Source organism: Procambarus clarkii, chromosome 51 (assembly GCF_040958095.1).
Source record: "Procambarus clarkii isolate CNS0578487 chromosome 51, FALCON_Pclarkii_2.0, whole genome shotgun sequence".
Classification (NCBI taxonomy): Eukaryota; Metazoa; Arthropoda; class Malacostraca; order Decapoda; family Cambaridae; genus Procambarus; species Procambarus clarkii.
The window spans coordinates 9,270,201-9,295,006 of NC_091200.1; the positions used below are offsets into that span (position 1 = coordinate 9,270,201).

Here is a 24,806-nt window from a genome sequence, read left to right on the forward strand (position 1 = left end):
AGCATGGGACTATACTTGCGTATCCACCCTGGCAACGACATACATCACCCTCTCTGCCGGCACGGCAGGAGCCGCAGCGACACACAGAGAAAAACAAAAGTCAGTCAAGTACAGGCAATTAGATCAAAGGTACAATTTCGTTCCAATAGGGTCTGAGACCCTAGGCCCATGGGGTGAGAGTGCAAGAAGGTTTCTTAAGGATCTTGGTTCCAAGCTCATTGACACCACAAGAGACCCTAGAGCAGCAAGTTTTCTCTTTCAGCGCCTCAGTGTCGCGATCCAGAGGGGAAATGCCCGCTGCATCCTCGGTTCCTGCCCGGCGTCGGAGGAGTTCGAGGAAATCTACAGCCTCTAGGAAGCGAACTTTTTCTTGTGTCCTCTTAATGTTCATTTTTTGTATAAAATCAGATATGTAACTGTATAACCTTGCATAATAAAGTGTACATCATAATAAAAAAAAAAAGGGGGTGGTAGGAGAAGTGAACACTCTTTCGTATTCAGAGTTAAATGTCAAGTTTTTCCCTGAGTGCTCTGTGTTCCCTTCTCTGAGGCTGTGGGTCCCTATAATTACACCAGTGGTGGTACCCCCCTATATATATATATACAGAGCACCACTTGGTTTCCGAACTTTAGTTATCCGAAACTTCCAGTTTCCCGATTGGGGTTGGGGAGTCATGCTACCCGAACAAAGTTCGGGTAGGAAGGGGTCCGCCAAGCGTCACGCCGGCTTGTTGTGGTGGGTGGGAGATGGTCCAGTTTGCCCGCTGTGACTTCACAGATTCACGGCCTATTATTCCTATTATTTTGAATTGCCATAAGGCTGGAATGTTCATTCTGTGCTTTTGTTTTACATATCTGCACAATCAAGAAACATCTGTGCACCATGTTGGCTCCAAATGCACTGCATTGCATCAGTGATGGCTGACTGGTGGGTGGATGGACGATGGAGTTTAGGTGGGAGGCAGTATGAATGAGGGGGGGGGGGAGAATCAGTGAGAGAGGGGGAGAGAGAGATGCTAGGAGGGAGGGGGAGGTAGGGAGAGATGTTAGGAGGTAGGGAGAGATGCTAAGAGGGAGGGGGAGGTAGGGAGAGATGCTAGGAGGTAGGCAGGAAGGGATGGAAGTAGTGAGAATTAGGGAGGGAAAGGCAGGCTGGCAGGCACAGGCAGGCAGGCACAGGCAGGCAGGCAGGCGCAGCAGGGAGTGAGTGGTAGTCACGCGGTTGAACCGCGTGACCTTGAGAGATGGGATGTAGGGGGGCGGGTGGTTTGTTGGTGGTGGGGGCGAGACCGGCTCATTCCCGAAGATAAGCCTAACACACACTACCCGTTAGCATGATGGCAGGGAGGGAGGCAGGCTGGCTGGAAAGGAAGCAGGCTGGCAGGCTGGGAAGGAGGCAGGCAGGCAGGCAGGCTGGGAAGGAGGCAGGCAGGCAGGCAGGCTGGGAAGGAGGCAGGCAGGCAGGCAGGCTTGCAAGCTGGGAAGGAGGCAGGCAGGCTTGCAGGCTGGGAAGGAGGCAGGCAGGCAGGCAGGCTTGCAGGCTGGGAAGGAGGCAGGCAGGCAGGCAGGCTTGCAGGCTGGGAAGGAGGCAGGCAGGCTGGGAAGGAGGCAGGCAGGCAGGCAGGCTTGCAGGCTGGGAAGGAGGCAGGCAGGCAGGCAGGCTGGGAAGGAGGCAGGCAGGCAGGCAGGCTTGCAGGCTGGGAAGGAGGCAGGCAGGCAGGCAGGCTTGCAGGCTGGGAAGGAGGCAGGCAGACAGGCAGGCTTGCAGGCTGGGAAGGAGGCAGGCAGGCAGGCAGGCTTGCAGGCTGGGAAGGAGGCAGGCAGGCAGGCAGGCTGGGAAGGAGGCAGGCAGGCAGGCAGGCTGGGAAGGAGGCAGGCAGGCAGGCAGGCAGGCTTGCAGGCTGGGAAGGAGGCAGGCAGGCAGGCAGGCTTGCAGGCTGGGAAGGAGGCAGGCAGGCTGGGAAGGAGGCAGGCAGGCAGGCAGGCTTGCAGGCTGGGAAGGAGGCAGGCAGGCTGGGAAGGAGGCAGGCAGGCAGGCAGGCTTGCAGGCTGGGAAGGAGGCAGGCAGGCAGGCAGGCTGGGAAGGAGGCAGGCAGGCAGGCAGGCTTGCAGGCTGGGAAGGAGGCAGGCAGGCAGGCAGGCTTGCAGGCTGGGAAGGAGGCAGGCAGACAGGCAGGCTTGCAGGCTGGGAAGGAGGCAGGCAGGCAGGCAGGCTTGCAGGCTGGGAAGGAGGCAGGCAGGCAGGCAGGCTGGGAAGGAGGCAGGCAGGCAGGCAGGCTGGGAAGGAGGCAGGCAGGCAGGCAGGCAGGCTTGCAGGCTGGGAAGGAGGCAGGCAGGCAGGCAGGCTTGCAGGCTGGGAAGGAGGCAGGCAGGCTGGGAAGGAGGCAGGCAGGCAGGCAGGCTTGCAGGCTGGGAAGGAGGCAGGCAGGCTTGCAGGCTGGGAAGGAGGCAGGCAGGCTTGCAGGCTGGGAAGGAGGCAGGCAGGCAGGCAAGCTTGCAGGCTGGGAAGGAGGCAGGCAGGCTTGCAGGCTGGGAAGGAGGCAGGCAGGCAGGCAGGCAGGCTTGCAGGCTGGGAAGGAGGCAGGCAGGCAGGCAGGCTTGCAGGCTGGGAAGGAGGCAGGCAGGCAGGCAGGCTTGCAGGCTGGGAAGGAGGCAGGCAGGCAGGCAGGCTTGCAGGCTGGGAAGGAGGCAGGCAGGCAGGCAGGCTTGCAGGCTGGGAAGGAGGCAGGCAGGCAGGCAGGCTTGCAGGCTGGGAAGGAGGCAGGCAGGCAGGAAGCGATATATGGGTGTTGAAGTGAACCATGAACCACGTGACCTTTGAGTGTGTGTGTGTGTGTATGGGTTTGGGGTGGGGGGAGAGGGGGAGGTGTATCGGTGGTGGGGGGAGGGACCGGCTGACTCCGTAAGCCTAACCACACTCCACAGACCTGTGACCCAGATTTGTTTCTTAAATGTACAGTACATCATCGTATATTTTAGGCAGGATGTGCCTGCAGGCTGGCAGGAAACATCCAGAGGATGTTTGCCAGACGTCTTAATAATCAGTTAGGAACAATTAAGGACTTTTATAAAGCGGATCAGGACTTCACTTATTGGTGAGTACAAACAAAACACAGTCGCATTTACGCTATGAACCTGTCGATTTTTTCCCCTAGAGTTTTTTCGTAAATTTTTTCGGAAAAATTTCTTTTTACATTTCTAGTTTATTTTTTCCCCTCTATTTCTCGTATACGAACTTACATGTTAACCGACGGGTCTCGTCCCCAAGGGGTTCGGAAACCAAGTGGTGCTCTGTATATATATATATATATATATATATATATATATATATATATATATATATATATATATATATATATATATATATATATATATATATATATATATATATATATATATATATATATATATGTCGTACCTAGTAGCCAGAACTCGCTTCTCAGCCTACTATTCAAGGCCCGATTTGCCTAATAAGCCAAGTTTTCCTGAATTAATATATTTACTATAATTTTTTTCTTATGAAATGATAAAGCAACCCTTTTCTCTATGTATGAGGTCAATTTTTTTTTATTGGAGTTAAAATTAACGTAGATATATGACCGAACCTAACCAACCCTACCTAACCTAACCTAACCTATATTTATAGGTAAGGCTAGGTTAGGTAGCCAAAAAAAGCTAGGTTAGGTTAGGTAGGTTAGGTAGACGAAAAAACATTAATTCGTGAAAACTTGGCTTATTAGGCAAATCGGGCCTTGAATAGTAGGCTGAGAAGTGCGTTCTGGCTATTAGGTACGACATATATATATATATATATATATATATATATATATATATATATATATATATATATATATATATATATATATATATATATATATATATATATATATATATATATATATATATATATATGAGTGATTGATCATACAAGAGACATTAGAGCAGCATACTTGTCTTAAGGATGCCATCAATGAAGTCATCACGAGGAACGGCTCCATCATTATCAGAGTCCATCTTACGGAAAAGGTCCGTCACTCTTGATTTCTTGTGATTCATGAACTTCATGAACTTCATGGGGGAAAGGAAGGGAAAATACATAAATGAAGGTATTTCAAGCATGTAATTCACATTGAAATAAGAAAATGAATGATCTTAACAAATTAAGTTTCAAAATTAATTTTTTTTTTTTTTTTTACTCTTAAAGTGCAGCTATGGATATTCATGCATATCTACCCATTCCCAAAAAATATTCAAATTCCTCACAGAATGATTACCTTACATTTTTCATCCAAATTAAAGTTGAAATAATTTAAATATCTACATTACTTACACAGTACATTATTTACTACAATATAAGGATAATGTATTTTTGGCTTATAATGAATATATGCATGAATGAATGAATGTATTTATGTATCAATAAGAATGGCCCATATAAAGCAGCTCTTCATATGGATATAGCAGAACTGGATATACAGTATAAAATATACTGTATATCCTCGAATGAGTGAATTGGTCCATAGATATAAATTTGGGTGGATATAAATAGGAGTTGCCTTCATGGGCCAATAGGTATCTGTCGTGCCCTCTCCCACTTGCAAACTTTAAATTATTGATTGACCTGGTATACTTAATTATAAAGTTGTGAAAACCATATGAATATAATTGGTATACTTATGTAATTATAACACTTTTATATTAACACACTGTTATAATATAACAGTGTGTTATAACACACAGTGTGTTATAACATTTGCAAAGTAAGCAATCATGAAAAAGCAGGATTTTTTTCCATGGGCCAAGATCAATTCCACTATGCCTCCAAATGGAGCTATGATATCTATACCAGCATCCTTATTATAAAACCCAGACAATAATAGTTTAAATTAACGTATGATAATAGCATTATTCTGAATCAACATATGACAAGAACTGCACTTTAAGAGTTAACTAAAAGTATCATTACTGTTTTGCCATACCCTCTTTCGCCATTCTTCCCACGAGAAGTTCTTTAGCTTCTCAAGTTCATGGAGGTAGCTGAGTTTGTCATGGAGACGTCGCATACGTTCCCATGCCATGAAGCCAACATGTTGCCATTTTTCCCACAATGCACGTGCCTGGGGATTCTTGATTTGAGGTTCCTCTCGCACACTAGCTTTGCTGTTGGTTGAAGACAAAGTATAATGAAGCCTTTTGAACTTATTATCCAATCCCTTGGACCTGTACAAATGCAGTGGATGTCTCCGTGCTAGACAACCCTATGCAATGGTTAGCGTCTTCATGAAAAGTAAGATTTGTTTTATATAAAACTAAAAATCTGCCCATGCCATTTTTTTCCACAGGCAGCAGTCAAGAATACATTATGCAAAAAAAATTCCCATATTACATATAGACAATAATTGTATAAAAAAGCTGCCGGTTAGTCAGAAACGCCAGTCTGGCAAGAGCTGAAATTTAGAAAAAATAAAAACAATACAAGTATTAACTAAGAATAACAGAATATTGCACATAATAATGGTGCATGATTTCTAAAATTTTGTATCAACTATGAGAAGGTACTTTATAAGAATGGTTAATGTTGCTAATAAGAGACCCCATTTCTCTAATAGGAAACAACTAAGTTTATCCAACTATTCCATATATTAACAAAACTTGACCACTACCGTACGGTATTGCTATATAAACCAAGTACAAGCGTATGGCTTATATAATTTGATTAACAATGCTTAATTTAACTATTAACACTACGAAAAGCCACAATAAAGTGTAAAAATAGCATAATTCTGAATATAGGAAGAAACTAAAATCAGATCCATGAAGACTGTTAGTTGGAATTGTCTATTACTCTGTGTAGTGAAGTGTCAAGCACTGCATAGAAGTATACTACACCCTGGAATATGCAGTTGATAGTTTTGCGAAGTCTGATACGAAAGGTGCTTAGAACAGGGCGAGGCATTAGCTCAATCATCGTTAGCCAGTGAAATAGCATGGTTAACACGAAAGATACATAGAGGTTTGGCAGCTGTCGTGTCGCTGCTAACCTGCTCTTTCTCCCGCCTGCTGCAGTAGCAGCAGCAGAAGGCGTTGGTGTTGATGTGGCAAAGCGCAAGTGCACAAGTGGCCAGTCTCTTTCACGATCAGCTCCCGGTGAGGACTCTCGTGGTGGTGTTGTTCTAATGGTAATGTTTGTATTTATAATTTACTAGGTTGTTCAGCAAAAACAAAGAATAATGTTTTGTTGTGCACCTGTTTTAACTAGCGTATTTAAAGAAAGCAAATATAATATTGTTTATGGCAAAAAGTGTATGTAAATGTCACATGTATACACCATATAACCATCTATATAAATATCATGACAAACAAGAGCTTTATCTATATGAATATTTTTGTACCTTGCTCCATACATCCATGGTCTTGGATACTCCCGTGTGGGGGTGATCTCACGTGCCGGTGATGATCGGCTAAAGAAAGCAAATCATCATATTCAATCTTAGTAATATTAAAGGGTCACATATTGGGTATACCCTAAAATTTCCGCTTCATGCTATGCAAAAAAGTGCCAATGTATGTACAATACTTACTGTTGCTTTGTTAGTGATTAATGCAAAATGTCAGATTCCTTTCATACTGCATAGTATTTTAGGTTGACCATTTTCTTGCAACAACAGCATTTTGAAAAGTTAAGATTCATATTTTGACAATAATAAATGGTTTGATGTTGCAAAATTCTAAAATGTTGCATACAGATGCAATCATAGATTTTTTATCAAATTATTGTAAACTTGTGATATGGTAGTCACTACATAAAATTTACAAAATGTGATGGATTTTTCAATCTTGAGTAAAAATTATGTCTTGCACCTCTAGAAACAGAATCGTGAGCTTGTCCATGTGCTTAAATTTTGTCGTTCTCAAATCGTATTTGAAAGGTTGAGTGGAACAATGTTTGACAATTATTAAGCCATTTAAGTATAAATAAATATTCGTATACTTTTTTATTGCAACAACTTAAATCATGAAAGTTAAAATGTCTTAAGAAAACATCAAAATAAAAAAGACCATTTACTTACAAAAAGAAAATTGTAGTTTGTAAAATGTGAATATATACGAGAACTGCTTAAACAGTTTGGAACTGTGCGAGTCAAAGTAATTTTTCACAAGACAAGCAATTTAATAAAGCGAAAGCAAGAATAGTTTATATTAAGTGCTTCAACTTGCCATTTCCCTACATGTTTCTTGAATGTTCCAAGACCTATATTTATTGATCTTTATTGCTTGATCTCATGATATCTTTTAATAATATCTAGATCCATTTAGAATTAGGAATTTTGAAAATTTAAACAAAATGACAGTTTACAGAGATCTAGCTCTAGAACCCAGCCATATAGCTATTGTACCTGGTTGATTTACACATCCTGGCTTTAAAGTAGTTTATCGTATTTGCTCAAGAAGTGAATGGTGATTTTGCATGCACACAAGAACACACAACTACAAGTGGCTCATTGTCTTGCTCACTTAGCTGCCACTCCACTCCAAAAGTCTACAGAACACTTTAAATGCAGCTCTTATTTTCTTTCTATTGTACGACAGCAATAATGTGCAAACATTTTTGTGTGAAAAGCAAATGCCAGTACATAGCTGCATATAAAATTAAAAAAGAGGCTTATATCAAAAGTCATGTTAGGCACACTACCATTCCTAAACTCTCACCCACTTCCCACACCTGCTTGATACCTGCTTGATGGGATTCTGGGAGTAGTTCTACTCCCCAAGCCTGGCCCGAGGCCAGGCTCGACTTATGAAAGTTGACCTGCAACACCTGCCTCACTACATCTTCAGAACCACGATTAGTACTCACAACCATCATGTGAAGAAATCTATTTACACAGTACACGACATAATACTTCTTAGCATTTGGTGGATATTTGATTGAGAATGAGGTGTTGCCGTTTGTCTTGTCCAATACATAGGCATAGCTATAGCTTCAAAGCATGAATGTTTGCTCGGTAAAACACTTTGCCCAATAGAGGGGGTACATTTATTGTACTAGACTGTGTGGAATTTTTGAAATTTTTTTCTAACGAGTTTCTTAACCAGGATTTTACAAAGTACACAGTAATATATATATATAATATGTATATTATATACATACACACATATATTAGTGAAGTGTTAGTAAGGTATAAAATGCTTGCCAAAAATATTATAAAAATTAGTAGGAACACATTCATATTAGGGGTACTAACAAGAATGTGCAAGTCTCTTTTACCTGGACTTTCGAGATTTAGGTCCTGGCGAGGATTCTCGATCTGGACTGATACGACTATAAAAAGGAAACAAATATGTAAATGTTAATTAAGTCTTATGCATCCATATCAGGTCAATAAATGCAATACCAAATCACAAATACATATATATATATATATATACACTAAAACACATCTAAGTCAGCCAACAAAGAATCTGGTAAGTTAACATTAAAAGATAATAACTGTATACTGTATATTACAAAGTAACATGTTCAGGTAATTCACATCTAAAATACATCTGAAAAATTAAATAATACATCGGTTAAAATTAACTGAAAACAATTGCTTACATGAAATTTAGGCATTTTAATATGAAGTACCTGAATCACCACAGAAAAAAAGCCGCTCTACCCTAAATTCTAGCTCTCACCTGGACCGCCGTGATGGGTAATCAAATTCTGGTGACGATTCTCTTCCTGGACTCTCACTCTCACGACTGTAATACAGTTATTGTGAACACATGCAATGTGCAACATAGGCAATATTGAAAGAACCTAAGAGCATAGTGCTATACATAATGTAAGTATCTGAAACTATATGCATTTGTAATACACTTGTGAATTTTAAGCACTGCAGAGTATTGTTGAAAATAATATCATTGAATATTATGTCCATGACTGAATTTACCAACTTTTCAGTAAACTACCTTAATAATGTGGAAAAACTGGACCTCAAGAAATTGTCTTAAATTGCTCTCTGTATTAGAAAATTATGAAGCAAAGCTGCACAAGTGTTGCTTTTCCAACAGAAGAGCAAAAAATATACAAAGACTTTTGGATTGCAAGATTATGAAGCTAGCTTCATTCAACTATTTAGACAGATTCATATTGAAATATCCCTTAGTTAAGAATGAATCTGCTTTTTAAATCAAGTTAAAAGCTTTAATTTTGATTTTACGAACTAGAAAATCAATCAATATAATGAACTCTTCAAATTAATTACAGGACGACTAATACCCTGGAAATAAGCAAGTTTATATTGTCATCTTTAAATTACCACGGAATACAGAATCACCCATAAAGTTACCATAATGTACCAAGGAATTATGACAACTCACTGAACACAAAGCTCACATGACAAAAAATTATACTGTACTAAGGACAAGTAAAATATAGTACAGTACTGTATTATTAATATCGTGATAGTTGATTATGAAATTGATTACTGAACATATTGATTATGTTCATGAAATTAGTTTAAAAATATTTGTGTCAAGGCTGATATTTTACCAATTTTACAGTATTAAATCTAAAGGTAAATATACATTTCCTAATATGTACCTATTTCAGTACTTAAAAGCACAAGAGTATACAAGAATATATTTCAGAAAAACATCCATGCACCTAACAATTAGAAAGACTAAGAAGAAAAAATAATAAAGCAGCGAGTATAATGAAATGACACTTTCTGTGCAGTATCTCAACAGCTTCCCAGCACTTAAAGCTTTGGTACTACAGAGTCCCCATAATGTACCAGGTTCTATCTCCCCCACAAGACTTGGGTTGTCTTCCTAACACCAGCTTCAGAATCTGGTTCCTTCAAAGAGGCGAGGGAAACTTTGGAGTCAGATCAACGCAAAAGTGACGAAACTACCCAGAAAGTCACACAGTCAAAACAAAAACCACTGTTTTTAAGATAAATACATAAATAATTACTCGGTACCAACAACAGTTAGCAGTGAGTAAACACTGCTAACTGACTCGCCTAACTGCCACCAGATGGCAGGTCAGATCGCCCAGATTCCTGTCCACTGTCACCCCTAACTTATGTGGCCCCCAAATTGCTTTCAACCCAATGAATGTGCCCTACACATAGGCACATTTTGGTTAGTACCAGGCATGCAAGTAACGGTGACTGGAGACCAGGACCATAGATTAAATGAGCAGCCATCTGGTGACAGTTGGAAAAATTGGAGATTTTTTCCTGTTTTTCTTAATTTTCATTTTTAAAAATGAACAGTTTGGTTTGTTCTGCACGTGACGTTTTAGGTGGTTTTCCCAGTTTCAAGCATATCTATGATCTCCAAGCACCCCACCCTCTTTTTACCTCGTCTCTTTCAGCAAACCAAATTTTGATCCTGGTTTTGGTTGGCCACAGACGTCTTAGGGGCTTAGCACATTTTGGAACACTATGGTATTAAAGCCTTACTCCCCAAGGAAATACTAATGAGCCAGCACAGAAAAACAATATGAAAGCCCACTCAAGAAAAATATTTTGATATCAATGCTTGATGTATTAAAATACACTAGATTACAAAATACTAATAAAAAAAAGAAGATTCATGCTTAAGCAAATCTTAGATTATAAAAAACTAAAATTAAACTTTCACCATAAGATCCACCTGGAGGAGTCTAACTAACTAGCATATACTGTACAAGCCTTTCAAACAAAAAAAGTCCATTTGGTACAAGAATAAACTTAAGCATTGCTATGCACTCCAGGGTTTACAGTGACTTGCAACTAAGAGTAACGTAGCAACTTACCCAAGAGATGCTCTTGATCGCTTTTTGCCTTGCTGTGAAAGTGATGGTCGAGGTTTGGTAGGCTTACATATGCTAAGCACATCGGGCTCTTTCTTCTGCATTTCATCCATAAACTCCTTATGGTCAGTAATGAGAGCCTCAATGGCAGGAATGTCATCAGGCAGCGGTTCTGCTTCCAAGATTGTCAGATTGTTCTCAGCCTAAAGGGTATAATAAAATTTTGTTTAAAATGATAATTGCAGTTTAAGTGTAAAAAAAAAATATTAAAATAATTTAGAAAGTATTGTATAGCTTTTAAAAATTTAGATCAGAGTTTCATCAGTTATTCCCAGATTATTAGCCTTAATTAATAATAATTATATATACCACAAAGTGCAATTTAAAATAGAAACCTTCCTTTTAGTATCATACCTAGGTTTTGAATGTTCAGGGTGATATAAAGAGGAGGTATCCTTAATATACAGAATGGAAACTACTAAACAAAGCAGATACTCACAAAACATATCCCTCGTTAATATATTTAATTAACCCCTCAACTGCGCCGGCCAACATACAGTGTCGTTTTGAGAGTTGTCTTTTTTTTTAATTTGGCTATATTTTAATTTTCTTAATGTTTTCATCACTTTGCGTTTTGAAATGAAATTAGTCGAGTTTGGAAACATTGGCATTAGCTTTACCTGAACATTTATAAAAACAACAAAAATGTGTCCTTAACAATTGCACTAAGTTTTTGTCAAAAACAGGTGCACAGTACAGTGATTAAAGGTGTACCTAACAAATTAATCATGTAAAATTTTAATTTCTTTAACATTTATAATAAACAGCATGAAAAACTATCTTCATACTGTATATAGAACTCCATAATTTTTTTTTAGCTGACAGTGATAATACACTCTGTGCACTGATAAAAGAAAAATGTAATTAACAGAGGTAATTAGTACCAGTATTTATAATATCAGTAAAGCATTCAGTGTAACTATTGGCATGACACTCTTGGAAGTGGGATTTAGGTTAAATTTACAAGGTATGTGAAAAATCACCTACACAGTATTAGAAGTGTTATACATTACCTGTATAAGCCAGCGCATGAGCTCATCAAGAAGTCCAGCAAGATCCCGTAGACTTCTAAGGTGGTCTGCCAATCTGGTTTCTCTCTGCTTGGCCCATGCCATAACTTCCTCCCACCTCGACTGAATAATGGTGATCCAGTGCTTAATAGTTGCAACACCATCTGGATGAGCTTTGGCAAGGATATCTTCAGCCAAGGCAATTGTATCGTCTTTTTCTCTTTCTTTACGATTCAATTCGGCCAAGAATGCTTCATGCTCAGCAATTTGTTGTCTTGTCTCCTCTTCACCATCTGGCAATGGTCCAGCATACCTGAGTTTCATCTCTGCATCAGACAACCAATCAAGCAGCATGTGCACAACCTGAAAAGGGAAACCATTGATCAGTGAAGTGTATAAAAAGTGTGTTAAGTGTCTAAAAACAATACAGATGTCAATGTTTTAAGTGTTTATAACAGCATCTCTTTCCAGCAATGTCTCAAGCTGAGGACTTCAGTATAAATGTCAAATCCTTATTTATATTAGATCTTTTGCAGGTTTAATATCAGAACACTTATAATTACTGTACTAAGCAAACGAACCTTATGTAACTGTTCAGCAGCTTGTAACGCTTCCTCTAACCGTCTAGTACGAATTTCTGTAGCCGTCTCAACCCTTTCCCAAGAGCTTACTAACTCGACAATTTGTGAACGAATAGTAACAGCATCTTCAGCACTAGCCTTGATTAACAGTTCATCTGCTGTACGCCGTACACTCCCAACTTGTACAGAGCGGTTCTTGAGTTCTGCACAGAATGCCTTGTGTTGCTCAACTAGTGCCATAACTGTATCCAGATCTCCATGAACTGGCCCATCATCAACAAGCCCTAATTCTACCTTCTTAAGCCAATCCAAAAGAGCTTGAGTAGCATCTTTAAACTGACCAGTGAAGAGAAGAGCTTCTTCTAGCTTCCTTTGGCGGTCTACACTCTTCTGGCAAACACTGTTCCACTTGTTCTTGAGGTCGGTCATCATTTGCTTTAATGTCTCTTCATCAGACTTTGGTGCCTTGTTCTGCAGACCTCGACCCTGCTTCATTGTACTATCATAGGCTGGTTGCTTGGCCCCAAGAGCTTTTTGGAATTCCTTGTGCTTGGCAATTTGGGCTTTAATTTTTTCAGGATCATTTCCAACATTAGCAGCCAAGTCATCAAGGGAGTTCTCAGCATCATCGAGCCAAGTGACCAATTCATTCCAATTATCGTGGAAGTCTTTAGCTTCCTTAAATCCAAGGTCAAGAGAGCGTGTTCTTTCTGCCGCTTTAGATACTACTTTCTCCCAACGGTGCTGCACAGAAACTAGCAAATTCTTAATCAATATGACATCTTGCTTCTGACTGAAATATTTAAGATGTGTTCCTTTTTTATCTAAACTAAGCATTACTTCTCTATGTGCAGTGACATCTTTCTTAAAGTTATTATGTTCTTCAATCTGTTCAAGAATGATGTCCAGAACACGTGACACTGGATGTTGGGAATTTAACAAATTCTCTGCTTCAGTAAGCCAATCGACAAATGCTTGCAATGCTTCATGGAATTCTGTAGCCTCTTTCAAAGCTATCTCCAACTTGATCTTCTTATCACTAGCACGATTCATGACACTTTCCCAACGTTGTTTTAAGGTACGAAGGCTATGGTTGAGATTAGTAGCAGCTCCTTCACGAGAACGTTTCAGATATTCCTGCCCTTGCTGAAGAGTTGCTTCTACTTTAGAACGGTTCTCCTCCAAATCTTCATATATCTCCATAAAGCGAAGGAGCTGTTCCTTTGCAGTTTCTGGAAGACCTCCAACTGGTTTGGAACTTGACAAGGCAGCATCAATATCTCCTAACCAAAGTAAGAGATCTTGAATTTCAGCACTGAATATTTGAGCTTCTCTAAGTGCACTTTCCAAATCATTTTGTTTACCAGTTGCTTTATCCTGTAATTCACTCCACTGTTTGTTTAGTTCTAATAGTTTCTTTTGTGTATTAGAAGCATCTTCAGACCCCTTATCAGCTTCAATCAGTTGCCTACCAGCATCATTAAGGGTATCAACACTGGACTGATGAGCCTGAATGTCATTGATTGTAACCTTTAATTTTGCTAATTCAACCTCAATAACTTGCGGGTCACCAAATACTGGCTTCAGATCGTCTACAGTTCTTGTTGTGCGTTCAATCCAAATCATTAATTCCTTGAGAGCATGCTGGAACTGTCCAAGCTTAAGAAGAGCATATTCCAAGCTGCGCTGTCTTTCAACAATCCCCTTCAGCAGCTCATCCCAACGTTTGTTCACTTCACCTAAAGGTTCCATAATGGCAACTGCCTGATCAGCTGATGTTCTTTCTTTCAACTCTTGAGCTTGTCTGCAATTTATAATGAAAGGATTAACACAATATACATTGTCAGTTTACAGCCACAATTATTTTGGTAATGAAATAATAAGCTTCAACAAGAGCATGCCTGTGTGTTTTATTCCTATGCCTCTCATGATAAACCTGGTGCTGCCAACTACTTTCCTTAATCAAATATATATTACCGGTAATTACTTGCTTAAAAAAAATGAAAGTCTTCTTAATATCAAAATGTTAAATAAAAATCTGTATAAATCTTTAAACTATGTTCACATTTCTTTTAAGGGATTTATGATTTTAATTAGCATTTTTTTTTTTACAATGTAAAGGTAAACAAAAAATAATGGTGTGTTTACATCTAGCACAGCTAAAAAGCTTCATGCAACACATTTTAGCCAGTAAGCAACTGTGTTATCAGATAACACCTAAAATAAAAATAAAAATAAAAAACATGCATACAGTACTCTCTAAATTATAAAAAAATTATATATGTACTGCACAAAATTCCACTAATTTAAGCCATAACAAAACTTGGCGTCTTAATATCAATATTATCCACACTTACTGGCTATTTAAAAATGTATTATTGGAAAACTAGATTTATATGAATTAAAAAAACCTTCATTAACTCTCAAATTTATATTTTAACCCCCTAAACTTGATAAGCATAACTCCATGCTTCAACAAAGCTGTAATGAAGAATCATTATAAATCAGGTGGTATTTACCCATGCCACTTTCCTCCTGGCTTTTTGAAACCCCTAAAAGAAAATAGAAAATAAAATGAAATTGAATTTCATACACATTTTCTCTGGCTATGCAAGTTACAGAAATTCCCAAGAATAGTGTCCAGTTACAGAGTGCCCAAGAATACAGTCAAGTTACAGTCCCCCAAGAAGTCATATGTTACAGAAACGCCCAAGAATACAGTCAAGTTACAGTCCCCCAAGAGGTCATATGTTACAGCAACGCCCAAGAATAGTCACAAGTTACAGAAACGCCCAAGAATATAGTCAAGTTACAGGGTCCCCAAGAATTTGACTAAGTGAATATTTTTGAGGCAACATACAGGTAAACGAAGAAATGTGTATGCAGCATTAGCAACGGATAGTATCACTATTTGCTCAATCTAAAGTATTTATTTATACACGGTACATATTTTTCTTACAATTTCGTGAAGTTGATTTGATTAGTTGATGGCGTACATACATCAACATGAAAAACAATATTTGCTGGCAGATTTAGTAACAGATTTAGCTAGTATATCTTTCAACAAGAAAATATTAGAAATAATATAAATTTAAACAATTATCTAATCAATACCAAGCCTGGGACAAACCTCAGGCCAGGTACAATACTCATATTTACATCCAATTACAACTGGGAGGACAGGGGGGCAAACTGAGTGAAGGAAGCGTGCCCAATCATTCCACACGTCCCAGGATTCAAGTCTGGGTCCTCTAGCTTACAAGACCAAAACGTAACCACTACACCACAGGGGTACCCCCAAATGTAAAATCTGACCATGGATTATATTTTTAACATTTGGCAAATGGAGGAATAGGGAAGTGTGTTCCCTGGTTTAAACATGGTTGATAGTTTACAGTTAAAGCTATGCTCTTCCCTCACTTTCTTCCTAAAGTTACATAACACATATGATGGAATTTTGCCAGTATTTACTTCTTTCCCATTATTAAACTCTGCATTTCTATTTTTCCTTTACTCTTAACAAAAAACCTTTGAAAGATTGAGGCAGAAGAAATATCTACTCCACGAACATACCCAACAGTTGATTATGGCATGAGGGAAAGGACGCACACAAACAATTCTTAGCTTGTTTAGCTGAAGTACAGTACGTTTTTTGTATAGTAAAAACTACAAGCTTCCTCATATTTTGGCAGATTCTCAAAACTTCTGGCAACATAACGAGGCTATTTTGAGCTCTCGTATTCAAAATATTATTTAAATTAATCCAGGGAAAATTGAATGTTTATCTCGCAAGAACAACACTTGGGTATCCCATATATGAAGAGTACCAACGAGTGGCACCCCCATTGGATGAAATACTGAATCGGTGAGCTTGTTAAAAAGATATTAAATCCTAATTACCTACTAAATTGCCAGCATTGAATGTAATACAGAATTAATACACTGTACTATATTTTAAGTTCTGCAAGAAGTATTAATAGTAATCTGATTACCAAAATGAGATACACAATTACAAAATTTTAATAGTGCACTCATATCTAGATTTTTTAAAGATTGTTAATATTTCTCATTAGTTTCTATAGAAAATGTTTAAAGACGATCACTTCGAGTTTGGAGACAATAATATAAAAATATCAAGTACATGCCATAGTGATTAAATTTCTTTCAAGTACTATAAGAGCTTGGTAATCCGAATTCCAGTACCCCGAATCTTAAGGTAACCCAAATGAATTCAAGTTCCAGTGCTTTAATTTTTAGCTAAACCAGGAATTTGGGTTAAGTTTGTGCTTTATTTTTGAGTGAATGTTGGGAGTAAGTGGCAGGAATTTTCATGTAGAAATATGAATTATGTTCGTTGTGGTACAAAAAGTGGCAAGTGTTAATTTTGGTACATTCTTGATAAGAAATTCAGTCACGTCGAAAGTTCAGCTAGCTCGAATGGGGTGGGTCCCATATGATTCTGATTACTGAACAGAGACAATATTGAAAAGTAAATGCCATATGAAAATCAGTATATTTTAAAACAAATATGCTGTACTGTTTACTGTATATGTGCTTCATAATATACATGCTTCAATATTGACTACATTCCATTGACAACCTTGATAGAATATCGGTTTTTCTTTGTATTCAGGGTTAATAACACACCCACGTTCCTGAATCAATACTGGCTGCATATCAATGTGCCAAGCTGAGGGGGTTAAGGACTAAGAAGTCTAATTCATATTGTGGTAAACCCATTCAAAGTTATCAGGCATGAGCATAACACTTGACAAAAATAGACAAACTTCAACAATTTCCAGAAAACACAATTATTTATCTACAAAGCATAATTTGCTATACGTGAAGCCACAAGTATAATGAACCAACCTAACTTGCCTTCTTAGACTCCTGGTGTTATACATCACGAGACAATGTAAAAGAAACATTTAAAAGATATTACTTAAATTATTCACTTATTATATTCAATAATACATTACCCTTTAAATTTATGATTTACTTAATCTATATACATGTAAAGCATTAAATGTTACAATTTCTGTGTGTATTAAATGTTACCTTCAGAATTAAGTCAATAAATATATTGCAGTAAAGTAAACAATTATACAGAATACATTACCTGTTCAAGGCTTCAACTTTCACCATATGCGGATCAACCTCATCCTTAAACTTGTGCAGTTGAGTAATCTGTCCTTTGATGGCTTCAATGTCTCCAGCAATGGGACCCATTCCACTAAATTTATCCTCTGCCTTCTCCAAGAACTCCAGCATATTCTGTATAATTAAGCTCTTGTCATCATCAACAAAAAACTTTCACATTAATTTACACTGAAATACCTTAAAAGACTACAGGGTATCTATCTATAATATCAGTACCCAGTTTCCTCTGGGAAGGGTCCCTTGCTTCAGGTAGTGACTATGTAGCAGTGTGTCCATTTCCAAAATGTTAGTTAGAAGCAATAGCAAAATATTTAAAGTAGGAAATTCAAAAGATTACCAGTGCTGTATTATATGTATAATCAAATAAATAAAAACTAACTTTTCAAATGATAATGCTTCTATTGTTGACAAAAGACTAACCATTTATGTAGTTATTTCTTGTACTATAAAAGTAATAAAGTTTGGTTCTAACTCACCCTTAATGTGTCATGGAATTCCATAGCTTTCTCCATAGCATCAATTAGGTTCTCTTCACGTTTAGCATATAGAGCAGTAACATTATCCCAAGCATAATCCAGATCTTCAATGTTCTTCTTAACTTCAGGTTTATCAGCATCACCACAAATTGTCATCAGGTCACGACCAGTCTGGCGAACTTGTTCTACTTCTGGCTTAGTCTGATCAATCTTAACCTTAATTTGAGATAATTCTTCACGTTGTTGTTTAATAGCTTGTGGTTCAACTGCTACTGGTTCTTGAGCCTTTAATGTTTCTTGAAGATCTTTCAGTGCAGTCATAACATTCTGCAATTCATCCCAGAATCTTTCAGCCATAGCAAGAGCATCTTCCAGAGACTGACCACGCTGAGTAGTTGCCAGTTGTACCATATCCCACAGCTTGTTCAGGCGATCCAGCTTAGTTTTTATGTCTTTCACAGCTGGATCATTTCGTGATGCCTTATTGATGACATCTTCTGCAGCAGCCTTTACAGCAGTAAAAGCAGATTCTTTTCTGTCAAGATCATCAATGATGCCATTATTTTCTTGTACTTGCTCATGGATCTTCTCGGGATGGGCTGCAATAGGTTCGGCATTCTTCACTTGGTCAGCAGTCTCGGCTAGAGCAGAAAGCATACCATCCAATTTATCAGCAAACTGACTAGTTTCCTGCAAGGCATCCTCCAGAGCTTGACCACGTTCACGAAGTGCATATTTAAGCGCATTGTATCTGTCATTATCACTTTCCAAAAGTTCTTGTATTTTAGCACCATCTTCATCATTAACAAGTTTCAAAAGTGCTCCGCCTGTTTTGTTAAGTTTGTCAAGAAGAGGTTTATGGTCACCAATAGACTGAAGGAAGGTTTTGTTCTTCTCCATTTGGCGAATGATCTGATCAGCCCTAAGAGCAGGAGTATCCATTACCATTGCCTCATTTTCCATAACTGCAAGCCAGTCATCAAGCTCATGGTGGGTTTCAAAGAAATGTTCAGCAAGAGGTAAGGCTTGTTCCAGTGTCGATAGCCTATCTGATGATAATTTAGAAACTGATTCCATAGTTTCCTTAAGATCATCCATTTTTTCTCTAAGCTCACTTGTGTCTTCATGATGTGGAGACTCTCTCAATACTTTTTTGGCATTAGATAAAACATCTCTTACTCTGCCCTTTTGGCTTGCAACATCATCATTCAGAGCCTTATGTTCTTTCAGCTGGATTCTAATTTCTTCAGGATCCACACTAGGAGGTTCAGCCTCGCGTATCTGGCCTTCTACCTCGCGGAACCAGCCCAGAAGCTCATCAATATCTTGAGTGACTTCTTGTGACCTTTGTTTGGACATGTGAATTCTCTCCATTCTTCTCTGAATTTGTTCACAAATTTGTTCAAACCTTCTGTTGTCTCTTGTTACTAAAGTCTCTATATTTGCAGCACCTTCACCTGGAGAAATCTGACATAACTGTGGCCCCACCAAATTTACTGCCTCCACTAATGGACGATTTTCTTGTATTTCATGAGCTAGCCTTTCTATTTCTTCCTCCAACAGCCCCTGACCAGATGAATCTATGCTCTGAAGCTGACCTTCAACAGACAACATCCAAGATCCAAGACGTTCATGGGCACTGTGGAATTGTTGTACCAGAGGCAAGGCCTCATTTGCAGCTTTGTGAAGATCAGTAGCTTTAGCACTAAGATCATTGTAGCGCCTATGTATAGAGTCAAGCTTATCTTTCAGCTGAAGAGCTTCATCACTTGAAATGTGCTTCATCAAATGAGATCCAGCATCCATAACCTCTGCCACTTGTTTCTCATGTGCAACTACTTCTTCTCCAAGATCAGTCAGTTCATCCATTTGTTCCAAGAGCTTTTCCACAAATACTGACAAGATGCGATACTTTGATAATCTAGCTTCCATTTCATCCATCCAAGATAACAAGTCTTCGTATGTAAGTACCAGGTGGCGGAGACCAACCTTTGACTCTTGGAGGAGACGCCCAAGGACTTCAGAGTCTTCTACTAACTGTCCATACCTATCAGTGGTAGCTTGTAATTTGTCTGCTAAAGCATTGGCTTCATCATCTCCAATAAGACTCATAAGAGCAGTGGCAACATCAGTAAGGTCATCAAATGCAGGTTTTTGACCTAAAATCTCATCGTGTAAGTTATCATGCTCATCAAGAAGTTTTTGTATTTTTTCCTCATCAGATGGTACAGTGCTCATCTCCTTCAATTTCTTTTCAGTACGATCTAGCCATTCAGTAATAGGATTAAGTTTATTTTGGAATTCCTTTGCAACCTTGAGCGTTTCTTCAAGAGCTTCCATGCGTTCTTGAGATCGAGCACTAGCATCATCAAAGCGATTAAGCAAGTCATCCAATTGTCCTTCCACAGCAGCCTTTTCAGATTGTTCTAGATCAGCTGCTAGATTACGACCCATGGCAAGAAGGGCTTGCATCTCATTTTGGCGATCTATAAGCATTTTTCTCAAGAACTTCTGTTCTTGGGCTTGGGCCTTTACCACAGAATATTCACCTGAAATTGGTGCCTGATTCTCCATCATTTCTTCAAAGTTTCCTAGCCACTGCAGCATACTATCCAATGCATCCTGGAATTTACCCGACTGCATTAAACCCTTATCCAAAGCTTTTTCTCTGTCACCAATCATTACTTTTAACTTGTTCCACAAGTCATTCATTCCATCAATGTCATTTTCAAGGCCTTGTGTGTTAACACCAGAAGCAGCACTCTGAATAAGACCTTGTCCAAGTTTGTTACATTCAGTAACCTGTTTTCCAAGAGCCTCTACCCTTTCTCCTTTGAACTGCTTGAACTCCTCCTGTTGGGTAATAATAGTGTCTACATCTGCACCTACTGGTTTGAATGTATCTCCTTCCTTGTCTGCTTCTTGTATATCATCCATGACAGAGTTGTACTTATCATAGAAATTCTCTAACTTTTTCAAAACAGTATCAAGATCCTTCCCACGAGCATCACATCGGTCTTGTATTTTCTTCAGCTGCCGTCCAAGCTGTTTAATTTGATCTTCAGCTGCACGGTTATTAGCACTTGTGAATCCTTGAGTGACTAAATCATCTAAAGCTGTTTTAGCATCCTCAATTTCCTCATTCTTGAGGTCAACCTTTGACAGAAAACTGTGAAGCTGATCAATCTGACTAGTAACAGTCTTTGTGTCTCTTCCAACAGGTCTCATGCGATCAAGTTCATCATCCAAACCAGTTAATTCTTGACCTACGTTCTTAACGAGTGCACCAAACTGGTTTACTGCCTGAGAAGCCTCCTCCAGATCATGACAGCGCTCCTCCAATCTACCCTTCAAGTCACCAAAGCGATCTGTGAGTCTTTCAACCTCCTCATGGATATGATTAGCATCTGAACCAAGAGCATCAGCTGTCCCACATAAATCTTCACCCTTATATTTTACTTGGTCCACCTGCTTACCAAGTGCATCTGTTTCATCAAGAAGAGCTTTCATCCTCTCTAATGACTTTGCATCCTTTCCTGCTCCAGAAAGGGAATCAAGAGAAGCTAATCTGTCTCCACAACGCTGCAATGTGTGATCAAGATCTCTGGCTTTGTCACTGAAGTCTGTCAATTTTGCAGCAACATCATCTAAGTCTTGAGCTCGAGCAAAAACAACTGCATTAAGATGGTCCCAGCGTTCCTTCATGAAAGCAAGAGCTTCTTCAACTCCTTCATGATCAGTATCTGTACATGAAATTAGCTTTTCACCAGCAGTTTTATTGTTCTCATATTCACCACTATGCCGAGACACTTCATTTTTGAAATATTGAATTTCCTTTATCTGCTTATCAATTGCTTTCTTTGTAAAGGCAATAGGTTCTAAGTTGTGTGCTTTTTCTTCAGCAGTGTCTAACCAAGGATTGAACTTGTCCTGTTGACTGTGGAACTTTTTACATGTATCCATACATTTCTGTAGTCTTGTGCGGCGGTCTACAGCTGTCTTACGAACATTGTCCCATTCTTTCTTGATAGCATCCAAAGTCTCTGATAACTGACGGCTGAGATCCTTACGAGATGATTTTGCAACTATATCCTTACCCTTATTGATCATCATGATTACTTCATGTTCTTTAGCCATTAGATCCTTATAAATGGGCTCAAAGTCACCCACTTGATTTGACAGTACGTCTCTGTCTGCAGAAACTAACAGACGATCCTTCAGGTGAGCTACTTGATCTGCTAACCATTCCTGAATATCATGGCATGACTGGCCAAACATTTCTTCATCTCTGAGTGATGCTTCCAATTCAGATTTACGGTTACCTAGCTTCCTTTCAAGGTTGTTAAACATCTTGTTAAGCTGAGTAATTTTAGACTTTATGTCATTCTTTGACGATGGATCAGATAAAATTGCTGTAAGTTGTTCACCAAGTCCTTCAAGATCAATCAAGGTACCGCGTGCTGTTTCCAAACCGTTTTCTAGAGCATTTACAGCCTCTATCTGTTTAGCAGTATCTGCACCAGCAGCAATAACTTCATCAAAATCATCACCCAACTTGATAAGTGCATCATGCAATTTGTTGTAATTATCATAAAAGTCTGTACTAGCATCTGAAGCTGCATTAAGAGCAGAATCACGAGCATCTAACTGACCAATGAGTTCTGTCCATTTATTGTTAATGCTGTCCAATTTGTCATTGATTTTCTTAGCAGCCATTGAATTTGGTTCACACACACCAATAATGGTATCACCAGCATCGTTAAGATCACCCAGTTTTGGTTCTTGGGCCTGAAATTCATCTCTCAATACCTGAACTTGCTGTGCCTGCATTTGAACCATACGAGGATCAGATGCTATTGGTCCAAGAACAGTCATCATTCTGTCTTTAGAAACAAGCCAGTTGTTGAGAGAATCATAACTATCAAGGAAGTCTTTTATATGCTCCAGGAAACTAAGGCGATCTTTCAATCGACCCTGCAGTTCCTTAAAACGATCATTCACAAGGTCTACTTGATCTTGCAAGATATCGGCACCTGGAGCTGTTGGTCGCTTCTTTATTAATTCTGCTACCTGTATCTTCAATGAATCCAAAGCAGGTTGTTTCTCTTGAAGTTCATCAAGTATAGACTTGCACTGTCTATTATGTTTATCAGCTTCTTCCTTTGTGGTAGGTACAGCTTCTCTTGGCATACTGCGCTCTGATTTGTCTAGAGCTAATGTGATGGATCTTATACTGTCAGCCACCTTCTTCAGTTCATCTTTCATAATATCCAAGTCATTCTGACGATCGGTAAGCCTCATTCCAATCATATCATAACGGTTGTTCACTTGCATCAACTCTTTCTGGATAGGACTCATATCTGTTAGAAACAACGTGGATTAGTGGTGTTCCTTATAACATTTAATTTATTTCTCTAGTGTACATGAAAATATAACCCATATCTATTATTAAAATATGAATAAGGCTATGGAAGTCAGTTGCTAAGTTCACCATTTCACACTTTGAAAAAACCTTATAATAAAAGCAGCCCAAGCACCAAGAAACTACACAAAAGCCCTGAAAATTCATCATACATACATTAGCAATGCACTAAACTCTCACCCTAAAAATGGTACAGTATAATGTAAAATATATAGGAATAAAATTACAGATATCACATTTAAATATTTGTAACAAAACTTTTAGTCAATGAATCTGAAGACTGATGTTAAATAACTTTGTGAACTCTGTTCCAACACTGCTAACCTTTACCCATCTTTCTTGCATATTACATGCTCTACCCATCTACCTTATAACCTCATGCAACAACCACTGGCACTACTGACTAACCATCAAGATGGAATCCTTCTTGTGATGTACGTCTGCTAGCATAGCCGCCTGGTATGGGAGACATGGGGCCAGAGCCGTTGAAGCCCATCAACTTGTGAGATGGTGAAGGACTGCGTGCATCTTGTGACACTCGCCTCGCTACACACACAAACCCAACAAAATGCATCATCCATACTAAGCAAATAAAACTTCATTAAGCTTTGTTATTCCAGAACCTGTTCAGAACCCTCACAAATTACAATTTAGGGGGTATTTGGTAAAGATGTTAATTCATTAATATTTAGTAGTTGAAATATTTCTTCATTCAACTATAAAATATTGCAGTACACAAAGTCATTACTGAAAATTAGTTTCTGAAAAGGTTCTGGGATATCTGTTCAAAAACAATGCTGTAGTAGTGCAGTTTCAAGCAATATGGCAAACTGTAGCTAAATATGTAGCCTATAACAATGATGTACCTTCAGTGATGTAATATAAATGTATACGATCATAAGTTTTCAAGTTATCTTGCAACTTCAAAGTAGCTTGTTCATACTTTTCTCAAAAGTGCACGAGAAGTGTGTTTTATCATTATTTGGAAATTACATGTCGAGAAGTATGTTCGTGGCATTGCATTTTATATTTTACAATAAAACGTTTTCAAATTTTTGATGGTCTTAACACTTGCAACCACCACCTGGAGCTTATTCCAACTACCATCACTTGTCATAAACAAAAATACTATGTGATTCCTTCTACACTTTCTTCTGTAGTTTACAATAATACCCTTTTGTTTGACAATATGCCACAACTAAATGAATGAATGAGTATGTGTTATTATCTAATTGTAGTTACAGGATGAGAGCTACGCTCGTGGTGTCTTCTTGAGGTTATCTTGAGATGATTTCAGGGCTTTTTTTT

The 24,806-nt window shown here is 38.8% G+C and overlaps 1 protein-coding gene across 45 annotated transcripts in view; it reads right to left on the minus strand.

Moving 5' to 3' along the window:
- The window catches only part of shot (dystonin-like protein short stop), a 629,765-nt gene that overhangs the window by 33,007 nt on the left and 571,952 nt on the right, over positions 1-24,806 (minus strand). For 32 of the 45 annotated variants that reach the window (XR_011222655.1, XM_069303987.1, XM_069303980.1 and 29 more), the window contains 12 exons: positions 23,907-24,044; positions 18,077-23,436; positions 17,560-17,714; positions 12,441-14,244; positions 11,863-12,222; positions 10,793-10,992; positions 8,680-8,745; positions 8,270-8,323; positions 6,393-6,461; positions 6,042-6,173; positions 4,980-5,160; positions 3,951-4,068 (listed from right to left, as the gene is read on the minus strand). Coding sequence is in view for 44 of the 45 variants with exons in the window: in XM_069303987.1 (XP_069160088.1) it covers positions 3,951-4,068; positions 4,980-5,160; positions 6,042-6,173; positions 6,393-6,461; positions 8,270-8,323; positions 8,680-8,745; positions 10,793-10,992; positions 11,863-12,222; positions 12,441-14,244; positions 17,560-17,714; positions 18,077-23,436; positions 23,907-24,044 (8,637 nt within the window). In the remaining variant the exon portion in view is untranslated. The remainder of the gene's footprint in view (positions 1-3,950; positions 4,069-4,979; positions 5,161-6,041; positions 6,174-6,392; positions 6,462-8,269; positions 8,324-8,679; positions 8,746-10,792; positions 10,993-11,862; positions 12,223-12,440; positions 14,245-17,559; positions 17,715-18,076; positions 23,437-23,906; positions 24,045-24,806) is intronic. The other 13 variants (XM_069303986.1, XM_069303985.1, XM_069303982.1 and 10 more) reach the window with 8 other exon arrangements.